This window comes from Medicago sativa, chromosome 5, assembly GCF_051527215.1.
Source record: "Medicago sativa cultivar Bolivia chromosome 5, Bolivia_mono, whole genome shotgun sequence".
Taxonomy (NCBI): Eukaryota; Viridiplantae; Streptophyta; class Magnoliopsida; order Fabales; family Fabaceae; genus Medicago; species Medicago sativa.
In genome coordinates, this window is record NC_140753.1 from 53,652,754 (window position 1) to 53,667,464 (window position 14,711).

General features: G+C 33.9%; 2 protein-coding genes across 6 annotated transcripts; one reads left to right on the forward strand and one right to left on the reverse strand.

Annotated features, from left to right (window-relative positions):
- The first annotated feature begins 702 nt into the window (after positions 1-702).
- On the forward strand, positions 703-5,765 carry LOC146923009 (uncharacterized). 2 transcript variants are annotated; one of them, XM_085715764.1, is made up of 8 exons: positions 703-1,205; positions 3,118-3,265; positions 3,412-3,562; positions 3,721-3,846; positions 3,957-4,040; positions 4,240-4,432; positions 4,510-4,780; positions 5,184-5,765. In XM_085715764.1, the coding sequence occupies exons 1-8, from the start codon at positions 978-980 to the stop codon at positions 5,450-5,452; spliced, it is 1,470 nt and encodes a 489-aa protein (XP_085571890.1). In that variant the 5' UTR covers positions 703-977; the 3' UTR covers positions 5,453-5,765. The 2 variants fall into 2 exon arrangements, with proteins under 2 accessions (XP_085571890.1, XP_085571891.1); XM_085715765.1 differs by having other exon boundaries at positions 3,960-4,040.
- A 1,137-nt stretch (positions 5,766-6,902) lies between these two features.
- Positions 6,903-13,421, reverse strand: LOC146923010 (membrane protein of ER body-like protein). 4 transcript variants are annotated; one of them, XM_085715761.1, is made up of 9 exons: positions 12,860-13,421; positions 12,336-12,488; positions 11,070-11,792; positions 10,300-10,476; positions 9,705-10,016; positions 8,786-9,211; positions 8,452-8,703; positions 8,275-8,336; positions 6,903-7,738 (listed from the first exon to the last, which is right to left on the reverse strand). In XM_085715761.1, the coding sequence occupies exons 1-9, from the start codon at positions 13,284-13,286 to the stop codon at positions 7,277-7,279; spliced, it is 2,994 nt and encodes a 997-aa protein (XP_085571887.1). In that variant the 5' UTR covers positions 13,287-13,421; the 3' UTR covers positions 6,903-7,276. The 4 variants fall into 4 exon arrangements, with proteins under 4 accessions (XP_085571887.1, XP_085571886.1, XP_085571889.1 ...); XM_085715760.1 differs by having other exon boundaries at positions 9,705-10,019; XM_085715763.1 differs by lacking the exon at positions 12,336-12,488.
- Between the last annotated feature and the right edge of the window lie 1,290 nt (positions 13,422-14,711).

Genomic DNA, 14,711 nt, shown 5'->3' on the forward strand with positions numbered 1-14,711 from the left:
ATTTTTGCGGTTATTGTAAGTATGTGTTTCACTCTTCATCGTTGTATTTGCAGATTCATTCTCTCCAACTTATCTGATAAGATCTCACTTCTTAGACATGCATGTGGTATAATATCGTTGTAACAGTAACATCACTTACAAAAAGAACCATAAAAATAATGATAAAAAGATATAGAAACACAAAAAATCTCTCCTAAAATCAACAACAATTCATACTGTATTAGAGTATATATCGTTGCAGATATTTTTTTTTTTTGAAGTATATCGTTGCAGATATTGTAAGCATGAGTTTCGTTCTTCATTGTCGTACTCATATTTAAAGATTCATTCATTCAAACTTGTCTGACATGATCGCAGATCAGAGACATATAACGTTGTATATATCATTGTAACAGTAACTTCGCTTACAAAAACCAACCATAAAAATCAAGAAGAAACCTCTCCTAAAATCAACAATCCATACCAACAAGCACTCACTACACACACATTCTTAACTTGAAATTGAAGCAAATCATTATCAATCAATCAATAACCTCATTCTCACCTTGACCCATGATAGGTCTATCCAAACAATTTCAAGTTTACATTTCTTGTAAAAACTTGGTTGAGATAGTACATGAAACATGTGGGCCCAGGCCCATAAAAATAGCTTAGGATGACATCATCTTGTTAAGACAGGTAGGCAATGTCAAAAACCATTTCACAACACTTTCAAAAACATTTCATTCTCTTTCACTTCACACACACTTCACATTTTCCCCATTTCATTTCATTTCATTTCATGATCTATATCTATCTTCATTCTCTTTGATTTTCATTTTTCATTTTCAATTTCTATTTTATTTTCAATTTCATTTTCTCCCACCAAAAATTTAAAAAACCTAGATCCAAATTTCAAACTCAGAATTTCAATTTTAGGGTTTTTATACCGTGAATTGTGAACGGTGGCTCCTTCATCGGAGGGAGTTGGCCGTGAAATGGAAGGTGGTGGTGGTGGCAGTGGTGGTGGGAGGAGAGTTAGTTCAAGTCCAAGACCTTGTTGTGGGCGGCGTGTGGTGGCGAAGAAGAAGCAAGGTCGTGGTGGTGCCGGTGATGGGTTTATCAACAGTGTTAGGAAGCTTCAAAGACGTGAAATTTCTACCAAAAGTGTTCGTGGGTTTAGTATCACTGATGCTCAAGAACGATTCCGCAATATCCGTTTGAAGGTTCCTTTTCTCAATCTCAATTCTTTGTAAATTCATATTTTGAATCAAAAAAATCGTTTTTTAAATCTAAATCTATGATGGTTTTTTTTTATTTGCATGTGGAATTTTGATTAATATATGTGATCATTAATAATTGTCATAAGATGGAACATTATGTTTTATATTTGAATTTTTTTTATTAGGGTTTGATTGTTTAGTTTGGAGAGTTCATATTTATGTTGAAGTTTTGCTGGGTTGCCCTGTAGAATTTGAATTGTGATTTTTTTTTTTTTTTGCTTGTAGAGGGTTTTTTGTTTAGATTGTATGAGTAATGTTATTGGTTTATAGGTTAATCTGTATATGATGATTTTTTGTATGTTAAAGGACGAGTCGGCTACATTATTATACCTTATGATTTCGCGCGTGATTTTAAATTGCAATCTGTAATAATTTCTTAGGTCTTCGTGTCAGTGACATGGTTTCGCACGCTATTTTATTATACTTTGATGATTTCGCGCGTGATTTTAAATTGCAATCTGTAATAATTTCTTAGGTCTTCGTGTCAGTGACATGGTTTCGTGCGCTATTTTATTATACTTTGATGATTTCGCGCGTGATTTTAAATTGCAATCTGTAATAATTTTTTAGGTCTTCGTGTCAGTGACATGGTTTCGTGCGCTATTTTAAATTGCAATCTGTAATAATTTTTCAGGTCTGTGTCAATGACAATGGTTATTGTGATCTTACTGGCTGCATTTTTTGTGTAAAATGTAAATATAATCTCAATGTGATTGCAACTTAAATGTTTGCTTTAGGAGTTCCACATTTGCACATGAGACTTTGGGATGTTTAATGTGGATCTGTAATTGCTTAGGTGTGAATTAGTGTTGCTGAGTTCGACCCAACCTAATCCCGTACTCTGATTGCTGTACCTGATCCCTCTGAAGGAAAGAAAAGAGGGTGAGATATTTTGTTCTAGCAGTCCAAATTCGAGAGCTGTAGGGTTTCAGCTGGGAGAGGGTAATAGGAAGAAACATACTAGAAATAAAAAAAGGAGATAAAAATTCGTTATGGAAGAGAGGAAGAGGAAACGACAAATTCGATAATTAATGTAGGGAAGAGGAAAATTATGGGTGGGAGTTTTCCTTTTCCGAAACGAGGGGAAGAGGAAGCGACAAATTCGATAATTAATGTAGGGAAGAGGAAAATTATGGGTGGGAGTTTTCCTTTTCCGAAACGAGGGGAAGAGGAAACGACAAATTCAATAATTAATGTAGGAAAGCGGAAAATTATGGGTGCGGGTTTCCCGTTTCCTTAAGGATGGGAAGAGGGAAAACGTTAAAAAAATTTAATTGATAGGATCAGTGTTGGTAATGGAAAGAGACATTTTGAATATGAAACGCCGACACTAGGCGTGTCTGACGTTCGTTAACACCAATACCCGTGCAAATCAATATTTATTATCTTGTTCAATGTTATAGATGGCGGAAAGCCAAAGTTCCGACATGCCGACCGACATATGGCGCTGTCATATCCAAGTATGGTGCCGTGGCGCTGCCATCCTCCGCGAATTGGCCATATCATTTTTCCAAAAATCTGCCATGGCCGATATTTGACAACACTGATTTTGTTTTGTAGCATATTCATATCAAGTGTAATCAATTCTGTTAAATAGCGGCTATCATGTGGCAGAATTGAACGAATCGTTATTGTTTCGTGATACACTGTTTGGTATAAAATACTGTCATATATTGACTATAGCAGCTCTATAGAATTGTTGCGTAGTGGAAATTGAAGAAATTGCTATTTTATGTTATCCGTGATTGACAACACTGGGTGTAATATGACATTTGAAACCGTGCTATTATGAGATCCGTACCTTGCTTTACTGTGCCCATTACCCCCTACTTATGTCTGATTTATATTTTTACAGGAAGAATATGATACATATGATCCAAAAGGTCCTTCTTCCATCGTATTGCCATTTTTGAGAAAAAGGTCCAAGATTATTGAAATTGTAGCGGCTCAAGACATTGTTTTTGCCCTTGCACAATCTGGTGTGTGTGCAGCATTTAACCGAGGTAATACCACTGAAGCCTTGTTTTCGGCATTTTATGTTTTCTTTTTAATAAATTATGCTATTTTGTCATAATATTATGTTCAATGATATTTTTGACACAAAAGTAGATACATGATTTATGTTGCATGTTTCCATTGTTTGCTGCAGAGACCAATGAAAGGATATGCTTCTTGAATATAAGTCCTGATGAAGTTATAAGAAGCTTGTTTTATAATAAAAATAACGACTCACTTATCACAGTTTCTGTCTATGCTTCCGACAGTTACAGTTCTTTGAAATGCAGAAGCACCAGGATTGAGTAAGTATATACCTCTATTATTTTATAACTCCTACCATCGTTTTCCATGCTCAACAAAAAAAGACACTGAAAGAGTTAAATAAGAGCAGTAGATAGAAAGAGTTGCCTGTCCAATTTTGTGCTGTCCTGTTCTATGCTAAAATATCTCTGTTTTCCAGATATATAAGGAGGGTTCAGCCAGATGCTGGATTTGCTCTTTTCGAATCTGAGTCTTTGAAATGGCCAGGTTTTGTAGAGTTTGATGATGTAAATGGGAAAGTACTGACATACTCTGCCCAGGATAGGTAAATATTTTAGTGTTCTAAAACATTTGTACGTGAATTTTATTATATTTACAAAATTCTTGATGGTGGTACATTGACACTTCTCTCTTTTTTTTCTTCTTTCCCTCTAGCAGCATATACAAGGTGTTTGACTTGAAAAACTATTCGATGTTATACTCTGTTGCTGATAAAAATGTACAAGAGATTAAGATCAGGTAATTTCATTTGTGTTTATGAATTCTATTTTCCAATATACAACGCTACCATGTAGTTGTGGTTTATGTTAATTCAATTTTTTTTAAAGATATCCCTTCACATGTTTTAATGCTTGATAGCTTTATCTTTATTTGTTTTGTTTAGTTTGTTTTTGGGGCCTTATACAACTTCATTCTTGTTTATGATTTTTTTTATCAGTCCGGGGATCATGTTGTTGATTTATACTAAAACAAGCAGCCATGTCCCTCTAAAAATCCTCTCAATAGAAGATGGTACTGTTTTGAAGTCATTCAACCATCTTATTCATCGGAATAGCAAGGTGGACTTTATTGAGCAGTTCAATGAAAAGCTTCTTGTCAAGCAAGAAAATGAGAACCTCCAAATCCTTGATGTATGTAATTTTCTCATTTTTACATGGTTTATATACATTGTTCTCCATCCATATATCTTACTTTTAATTACCTTTAGGTACGTACTTTTGAGCTTACGGAAGTTAGCAAAACGGAATTTATGACGCCATCTGCATTTATTTTCCTGTATGAGAATCAATTGTTCCTGACCTTTCGAAATAGAACTGTGGCTGTGTGGAACTTCCGTGGAGAACTTGTAACTTCTTTCGAGGATCACCTTCTGTGGCATCCTGATTGCAACACAAACAACATATACATAACAAGTGACCAGGATCTCATCATATCATACTGCAAGGCTGATTCTGATGAGTCATTGTCTGAAGGAAATGGTACTCTTTTCTTTTGTAACCCTCTGCACTGCTGCCCCATTTTTCTTTCCCAATTATTTTTATTTTGTCTCTTCTTTTTTTTCTTATACACTTTGTCTCTTCTTATTTTGATCAATATTTTTTTTTTGAGAGGTGTTTGTTAGAATCTGTGAAAATATCTTTAAAGTACTTTAGTTTATCTCATAGGATTAGTTTCTTACTTACAATCAAGATACTCAAAATATAAGATGTTTTCAATATTACAACTGTTGTTTGAAATTGAACTGGAATGGTGATTTAGCTAATTGCTTCACGTGTTGACCTGACAGAGATATAATTTTTCAATGTGTTCATGATCAATTTGTATCATTTGTTGTAAAGGAGCATGTATCAAATTACTCACAATTTCTGCTTTTTCATACAGCGGGATCCATCAATATCAGCAACATTTTAACTGGTAAGTGTCTTGCAAAGATAAGGGCAAGTAATAGCTTTCCCATTGCAAAGGAATGCAACTGCGGTGACGACTGTTCAACTGGTGGCTGTAATTCAAGGAAGCGAAAGCAGGACTCCAGAATAAGGAGCACAGTTAGAGAAGCCTTGGAAGACATTACTGCTCTTTTCTATGATGAAGATCGCAATGAGATCTATACAGGCAACAGGCATGGTCTGGTTCATGTGTGGTCTAACTGATGTATTGTTGAATTTGTTCTGACCTTGTGATTTCTTATTGGCTTGTCTCCTTGATTGTTGTGAATTGTGATAGTCCTGTCCTCACCCCTCACCTGCTATGAGAGCTTCTGAGGGAACTGTAACTTTTATGTGATCTTGTACAATATTGTTTTGTCCTTGTCACTTACAATTTAGGCATGTTCTGCATGTGGCAACAAACATGTATTAAGTTATACTGTATGTTTTTTATTTTTTGAGGGAAGTTATACTGTATGCTGGTAACTTACAATATGTATGTTTATGTTGTACAATAAATATATGAGATGTTGGATAATGTTTGCGTCCCGGTTGTTTCTTTAACTTGTTACCTTTTGGTGGCATACACAGTGATTTGTTTGTGCTTTCACATGGATTACTAGTGCAGTAGCGGTAAATGTGCGGCGGGTTAAAGGATCAAAATAAGTCCCTAACCAGTGGTGTGATGATAGCTTTAAGCCTTTCCTATCGCTCTGGTATTTCGATCCTTCTTTGCTTTCCATGTTATCCTAAAACTTTTTCTTATTTTTCTTTACTTAGTTGCCAAGCCTTAATAAGAGTAAAACTTCCGAAAATGAATTTGTTTTAAATTTGTTTTCAGTGTGATTTACTTGAGAGTGCATTATTAGTTTAAATCAAGATTTAAATTTTTGTAAAAGGCATAGTGGTTACCATATGACATATCTGCCGTTTTTTGCCAAGACTTTGTGTGCTCGAATCAACTTATTTTGTATTTTTTAAAATTTATTGTAAAGTTTCATAAAACAATTTTTGATTTTTTTTTTCAAGATATTTCTTACTAAGCATGTGAATCATGTGCATGAGTCACATATTTAGATGCTCTTTCACATGGACAGTTAATGTAAGTTTTACAGGTTTTAAATTACATCTAAAAGCATAATTGGGCATGTGTATTTTTCTCTATTTAGTAAAATAGGTTGGTAAGTTTTTCTATCTCGTTGAAAGGAGTTGATATGATTGATCTCTAAACTTTGTTTGAAAGTTGGGATGGAATGGCTTTTGGGGAGGGAAGGAAAGGGAGGCAAATTTCTCAACTTGTTTGAAAGAAAAAAAATTAAGGGTATTGCTAACGAGTGTTCTTAGGGCATTCTTTAAGGATTTCTAATTACAAAAATGATTATAGGAAATGTTAAATTATTCGATTTCCAATGCGTTGAATGCATCGATTTCTATAAAATCTTATTATTGAAGGTTGTTAAAGAGTGCCTTTATGGCACTCGTTATCATTTCCTAAAAATTAAAAGTAAGGAAGAAAATTCATTATTATGAGAAGAAAAATGAGTCTAGAAGAAAAGGTTTTCAACAAGAGGAAAAATGAAAGATCTTTTTTGGGTACAAAGATACTCACATATTTTACTCGTGTAAAATTGGAAAAAACGAAAGTTATTGATTGAAAGAATGCATGGGTGGATAGTGGAGGAAAAAATGTACAATGTACTTGATCGTTATTTTCGTGGGAACTTTTGTAACGTACATCTTTTTCCTTTACTTATTTCTATATTTACCAACAAGAATCCACTAAAACAAAACTTAAGATGAACCGTCAAATGAAAAAGGTTGCTTGTTAATACCACATGCAGATACTACTTCCAGGTCTTAAGTATAAGCAAAAAGTCAAATGTATTTGGCTCATATTTGGACCAGATATATTTGACTTTTTATTTATATTTAAGATTAGAGGGAGCATATTTTTTTTTCTAACAAAGTTTCTCAAAGGACTCCCTTTGAAGATCCCTCTAACTCTAAGAAGCCCAAGCTCCTTCTGAAGTTCTAATTCTCTCAACTCTTTCAGTAAGACATCCATGCTGTTTCCATACTTGTGTCTGATATTGGCATGTTAATAGCAAAACCTGACTCTGATTGGCTGAATTTCTCTAGAAGATCCTTGAGTAGTTTGCCTGCTATGTAAGATAGTCCTGAGGCTGCAAGTGCCATTGTGACATAGTATAACACAGTTTTGATGTAGGATTTAGGTGGTCTGCTTGTGTAAACTTTCCCAACAGTAAGCAGAATGATGCATGCAACAGAAGTTGCTGCCACTATTGCAACCTTAACTTCATCATAGTAGTTCTTATTAATCAAGATGACGTAGATAATGAGGGGGACAGAACCAAATAGTAGGAATGAAAAAACAGCTATAACGGCGTGAAACACGAAGTTCGATCTGTTTCCTAGTAGTTCTTGATACCGATCTACCACATTGGTTTGCAGTTGTTGACCTCTAGAGTGGGTATCTTTCAACTCTTTAAGCTGGAAAAAAAGACAGTAAGAAGTTTCAATTGTTGATAAAAAATCAATGGTTGATATTACATGCACATGTACATATATGACAATTTACAACATTATTGAAATATCAATAGTTGAATTTTTCCCTAATGGTGCAAATTTCTTACTTTATTCTCTAGAGTGAGAATCCATTTTAGACAGGTCAAATCCGTTCAAAAGGGTGATGATGTAGAGCCAGATAGGCTATAAAAATTAAGTAATCCTTACAAGTTGCAAATAAATAATCCTAGCACAAACTTTATGCTATCAAACAATGTTGTTATTATGGTTATGCAGATGGAGAAAACCCTAGCTTAGCTACCATTTAATTTCAACCTACCATATTACATATTATATCAGTTATTCCTACCTCAATCATTCTTGATGAGACTATCTGCTAACATCATTTTTCAACTATATATTGTTTTCATTCATGAAAATATATGAAGAAAGAATGCCATAGGGAAATGATCATACAATTAGTAATAATGAAATTGAGCAGTAAATGGAAATTCACTCACATTATGACCAAGGATGAAAAGTCCACCAATCAGATTTGCAAATCCCAATGCAATAATATTCACTGCAACAAACACAAGATCAGAGAATTAATTGGATATCACTAACCAAATTTTAGCTTTCAAAATTATAAAACCAAGACTGCAGACTTGCAATAATCCTCAGAGCTGAACACTTACATGGGGTAGCACCGGAACTAGCTGCAGATGAAACAATTCCTAGACTTGTGATTGACTCAACTAAACCACCATACACAATGCTTTTAACAATTTCCCACTTTTTTGGTTCACCAACTTCATTTCTAGGTTCTTCACCAATAACTACTTGAGTTGGAGATTCTGTCACAATAGCACCTTCCCTTGGAACATTATCTTCTGTCTGCAATGTTGTTGATTCATTTGCTTCTTCATCAACAACAACAATCACATCACCTGCACCATAATAACACCTTTGGTTATTACACAAAGATTTTTGGTAAATAGCTAACCGAAGATAATCATTTCATGTGCATACCTTTATTTTCATTTATAACAGAAGGATTTATCTTCCCATTGATATCCTTTCGCACTTTATCAATCAATGTAATATCTGTTTTTGATGGAAATATAGCATCTATTGCAGAACTTGTGCTGTCAAATGACTGAACTGGTGGTTGTGCTCCATCTTGCCTCAAAGAGGAATCATAATCATTATTCTTAACAATTTCAGGAATTTTGTTCACATCTTTCGGTAACTTCTCAACAATTAGGGACGCTACGGTTGTACTTGTTGGAACAAGAAATTCAGGTTTCTCTTGATAATGATTCAGAATGGCGCCTTTTGCAGTTGCTCCAGAATTAACAAATGTTTCAGTAGAAGTAGTAGTTACTGATTTAACACTTTTGTACTCAGATACCGTCCCGTTAGAAAAGTTCGTTGAGGATGTAACTTCAACAGTATCTGCATCAGAGTGATATAGTGAAGTGAGCAACATCGCATAGAACAAAATGAAACAATGGAATGAATAATAGAGTAAAATGAAGGAATTAATTCATGTACATTGTCAGTGTAAATGGTTTTTACATGTCAGTCAATTATAACCATTAGTTCATTTAAAAACATTAGACTTCAATCACAGCTAATGTCAATGATTTGTTTGACACCTTTTGTGAAAATTTCGTTGGAGGAAGTCTAGTGGAAATCTTCATCACTCAATCGTGTCTTAAGTCTCAACGACTCTGACCACATGCAGTAGAGATAAATGAGCGATTGAAATTCCACTGCAAAAATTTCCACTGGAGAGGACCAGTTCCCAACTAAGAGACAGTTATGCAGGCTTTAGGATTCTAATGCTCAGCTAAGCATCCGTATGATTTTGCTGGATTCTCTTATCAAAACAACCGATATTAAAACAAAAAAAAAAATTTATATTATCTTAAAATCTCAAACATACTTGTATTTGTTGTATCCACTGAAGTCTTGTTTTTCTCTCTGTTATCGGTCCTCGGTTTTCTGGTCAGAGATTGTTCTTTTTCTGAAAAATCTATGAGATCCTGCACAACACTCTGCACTCCATTTGAGGAAATTGGAGAATTCTCCCTTCCATGATTAACATCTGACATTGGTTTCACATTCTTAATTAGAGCTGCATTAGTGAGTTGACCTTCTTGATGACCAATATCAGGGGAGGATAGTGTAGTGGAAGTAATCGTTGACTGATTCTGGTCAGCACGACCAGTTCGAGAAGGTTCGTGGGAAGTACCACCTGCTATATGAGAAAACATGCAATTTAATTGGAGGCATAAATATTTCATTACAAATAAATTCAGTCTTGAGTGAAATTGACTTCAAGCTATGAACATATGACTCATGTGCATGTTTCTTTTAAATATTTCTCAGTTAACATATGGTTCAAATCACTCAAAAAAGTGTAGACACAGTTTGAAATGCTTCATTAAATTTTTAAATAAACATGCATCATCATGCAAGTGAATTTACTTATAAGTACCTATGTGTAATAATAAAAATTAAAAGAACAAAGAAAAAACCTTGCTCAGTAGCTGTCTTCCCCTTATTTGAAGTAAATAAAGAGATGAACCAATTTGGACTGGAGCTTGGTATATTTGAAGGATTTTGCAAACTGCTTGCAGCTATATTTGAAGAACTTTGCGGAGTTTCATCCTTACTGGCACCACCAAAATTACGGAACAGATTGAAACCTTTTCCTGTTGAAATTAATGAGATTAATAGGTTAAGATATATAAATAAGATAAGCACACAATCATCATATATAGAGGTAGTGCATGAGTTGAAAGATAAATGCCTGCAACAAACCCCCCTCTAGAACACTCTTTCCAGTACACTATTATTGAGTGAAGTTCATGTGGCTCCCACTAATTTGGCATTTAGCCCCACAAAATAGGGAGCAGGACCCACAATAATTTCATTCAACAGATGTCTCCTACAAGTGCAACCTTTATTTGAGTGTTGTAAGTGCCCCACAAGTTCTGGACTCTGGTGTATGTCCACAGCCATAAAAATAATTCAACAAGAGTGTAGGGACAGTGTTGTACAGATGTTCATGTTGAAAACATGTCCAACACCTCAACAAGAAAAAATGCTTGTGTTTTTATAATCTTAAAATCATCATCAAATCCTTTAAATGGGACATTTTTTCTTGAAATTGCTTTTCTAAGTCACAAAACCATAAAATCATATTCTCTTTTGTGATTATTCCTCTAGCCAAATAAAAATGAGCAAAACATAGACACAGACCACATTCTGCCATGCATCATAGAAAAGAAAAAAAACTACTAACCACTAGGAATAAAAATGCTGAAGCATGATAAACATCTGAATACTTCCACTTCTTTCTCAGGATGATCATCATCGTCGGCAGCAGGAGCAGGAGGTGGACCCAGACTGGTAATTTCAGATGTTACTTTTGCATAATTACCTTGGTTAGCTTCATGTGTAGTACTATCAGGATTAACCACATCATTGTCAACTACAATGTCCAATCTATCGCGTTTTCCTTTCTTGTCTAATACATGAATGTTCCTTTTTCTTTTCTTGAGGATAACCCTTTTAGTAATGCAAGATTTGCAATTAGGACAATACAAATCATGTGTCTCTTGTTTGGCAATTACTAACTCAACATCATACTCTTTCTCTTGATGGTCAATTTCTTCTATCGAGTTAAGTTCCTTTCCATTTTCTTCGTTAGAATTCACAGCAGGTGTTGCTTGTTTATCGGATGAGTTATTCAAAGAAGATAATTCTGAACTGGAAGGAACGTTATCATCATGATTGGTAGCATCGCCGTTTTGAACTCCATGAAGTATATGAACTTCCACTTGTTCATCAAGTTTACTCTCCTCGTGATTGGTAACATCATCATTTTGAACTCTATTAATTCCATGAACTTCACCGCGTAAACTAGTTTGAATAGCTGAATTTTCCACCTGTTCATCAAGTTTACTCTCCTCATGATTGGTAGCATCGCCGTTGTGAACTCTGTCAAGTCCATTAACTTCATTGCCTGCAAGCATAAAACAAATTTCAATTCCAGATTTTATCATAAGATTGTTCATGGACATAAAAATTTAGAATAACATAGTCATAGTTCTCCAAATTGAGTATCAAAGATATGACTATTATAGTGACTTCACGGTACAAAGAGCGTGTGCGTACACATACAGACAGACAAAATCCTTATGGAAAAACAGCTTGTGAGTTGTGACACATCTGGAAGTTATTTTCAGTTTATTTCCATAATCCCTTCAGGATAGCTTATGAGAACAACTTATAGCTTATAGGGAAACAGTTTGACTTTATTTTAACTTTTGCTATAGAAATAGCTTATACGATAAGCGTTTATGCTATAAGCACCTAATTAAGTTGTTTATCTAAATATGGACTAAATTTTTAAAGCCAACAAAGAAAAATTAACTGTCACAATATCATCCAACAAATTTACAATGGAAATACTTCAGAATCCATCTCATTGAAAGGCTATTCAATTCAACCATGGCTGTCAGAACTGCGATTGTGTGCTTCAGAAATCTTGGCATCTACTACTGACCTTTAGTTTCCCAAACAAAACAAGGTCCATGTTGAATCAAAGTTTTGACATTCATCAGCAAGTCAGGGTACCCTTTAAGATTCCACATAGGACCAGTCCTAGGACTGTCGAATCGCTTGGTCGACCATGTGCAATGGTGACATTTCCACACTCCTTCATCCATAAAAGTGATGATATATTTACCAAAAATCAGAAGAAAAAAAATAACTAACCAAGAAAATTTTAGTATAATTGTTAGATGTCATAAACAGAACATCTATCATATTTATATTGAGGTTAGTTCCAATTAATTTACTTATCTTACAAATTATCTTCTTTCATTAGTGATAATACTCATAAGAAAAGCTAAGCAAAACAATTTAAGGTCACCATTATAGATCTAGTAATGTATTTACCTACACAAACACAGGTTAATTAATGTTAATCGGAAAATCCCAAAAAACATCCAGAAGTTGAGAAATTATAACAATTAAACTAGTACTAATACATGTCACAAAAAATAAAAGATAGTGGTGTACCAGTACCTTGTTGTTTGTCAAAGTAAACACTGTTCTTATTCTGGAGGAATATATCAGAAGATTCAGAGCCAAAAATAGCATCATCTGTTATGGCTTCTTCTCCAACAAACTCAGCTACTAGTCCAAGTCCAACAGGAACACAATCTTCTTCTTTCTCACTGTTACATTCACCAACATTTGTTTTCTCTTCAACTTGTTCATCTTTTTGCAAAGAAAACTCATCTAAGTCGGTGACAATTGTTGAAGTTCCATTGCTATGACCATTGTTAACAGAAGAGGATGTCACAACCACAGTTGTAACAACGTTGTTGTTATTGTCTTTGACATGTGGAAAGGTTCTTTTCAAAGAAAAAGAAAAATCTTCCACTTCTTCTTCTTGTTGTTCTTCATTATCATGCACAATCATCATTGGATGTTGGTTTTCTTGCTCCATTGTTTCACAAGGACAAAGACAGAACAAGACAACTATGACAAGATTGGGTTAGGCTGTTATGGGATGGATAAGTATGTGTGGAGATTGAGTGGAACCCAAAATTTAATGTTGTTTGCTGTTAGCTTTGAATATTTTGTATTATAATCATGACCTCACCTACTTTATAAATGAGACATGGGGCACATGAATGATATTTTTAGAAAAACACATGGGTTTTTATAATCAAAAGATTTTAAAATGAATATTTTTGATCAAAAATGTTCAGTACTTCCTCCGTCCCGGAATATCTGGCCCAATTTGGTTTTTTACACAGATTAAGAAAAATGTATAAATAAAGGGGAAAGTGAAATATATTGTATTGGGAATGATGAAAGTAGTATTAATTAGAGTTATATTGTATTGGGAATGATGAAAGTTGTATTGAAAATTGAAATGACTCAGTTATTTTGAGACACTTTTTTTTAGTAAATGGGTCAGATATTCCGGGACGGATGGAGTATTGTTAGAGGTTGGTTGGGTGGTAATAATCAACATAATTAAAATCGGACCAGATATTGAATTGGTGTAGTTTCTAATTTAAGGTTTAATAGACCTGACACGGATTGGACATGTTTTATTAAAAATAGAGCAATATTTATAAAGTTGTAATATTGAAAATCAATATTCTTATTTTTGAAGCACAAACAATTGACAAATATCAATTGGGTTGATGTTGAAGAAATATCAAATGGGTTTAATAGAAGAGACTAGGCTCATACAATATAGTTAATCAAGTTTGAATCTCGGATTGAATATGTGCACATATACGTAAGTGGGGCAGCACTTTGGTGCCATTAATGGCACCGTGTCATTAAATTTGGGTCATACAAACACATTGTCATTGCATCTGGGCCACACAACACATATATCTTGGTGTCATTAATGGCACCAAAGTGCTTCTCGTGTAAGTGATCCATTAAACAGAATTATCTCTTATAGAGGTAATATTTGAGAGATTGATAATTTAAAAATTATCTTTTTCAATAAATATAAATATTTACTATATTTCAAACTTTAACAAGGGTTTTTTAAGGTCATTAAAAAATTTATTGTAGGGTATTAAATTATTTCTTAGTATATTTTCATGAAATTAGATTATTTAATACTTTTAAGAATAAAAAAATTGTATTATTAAATCATCATAAAAAAATTTATTAAATAGTACTACGTTATTATTTGGTTTTACATTGTAAGGAGTCAATAAATTTAAAATATTCATTTTCATATATACTTTTTGTAGGAACGAAGAAAACAAGAAAGACAAGGTAATGTCTCAGGGTATTATTAAATACTGTATATTACTCTAATCTAAAATAGAATTATCTTTTTCCTGAGTTGCATTGTGTTGTTTGGACAAGAAGGTTCTGAAACGTGTGTCTCAACTCT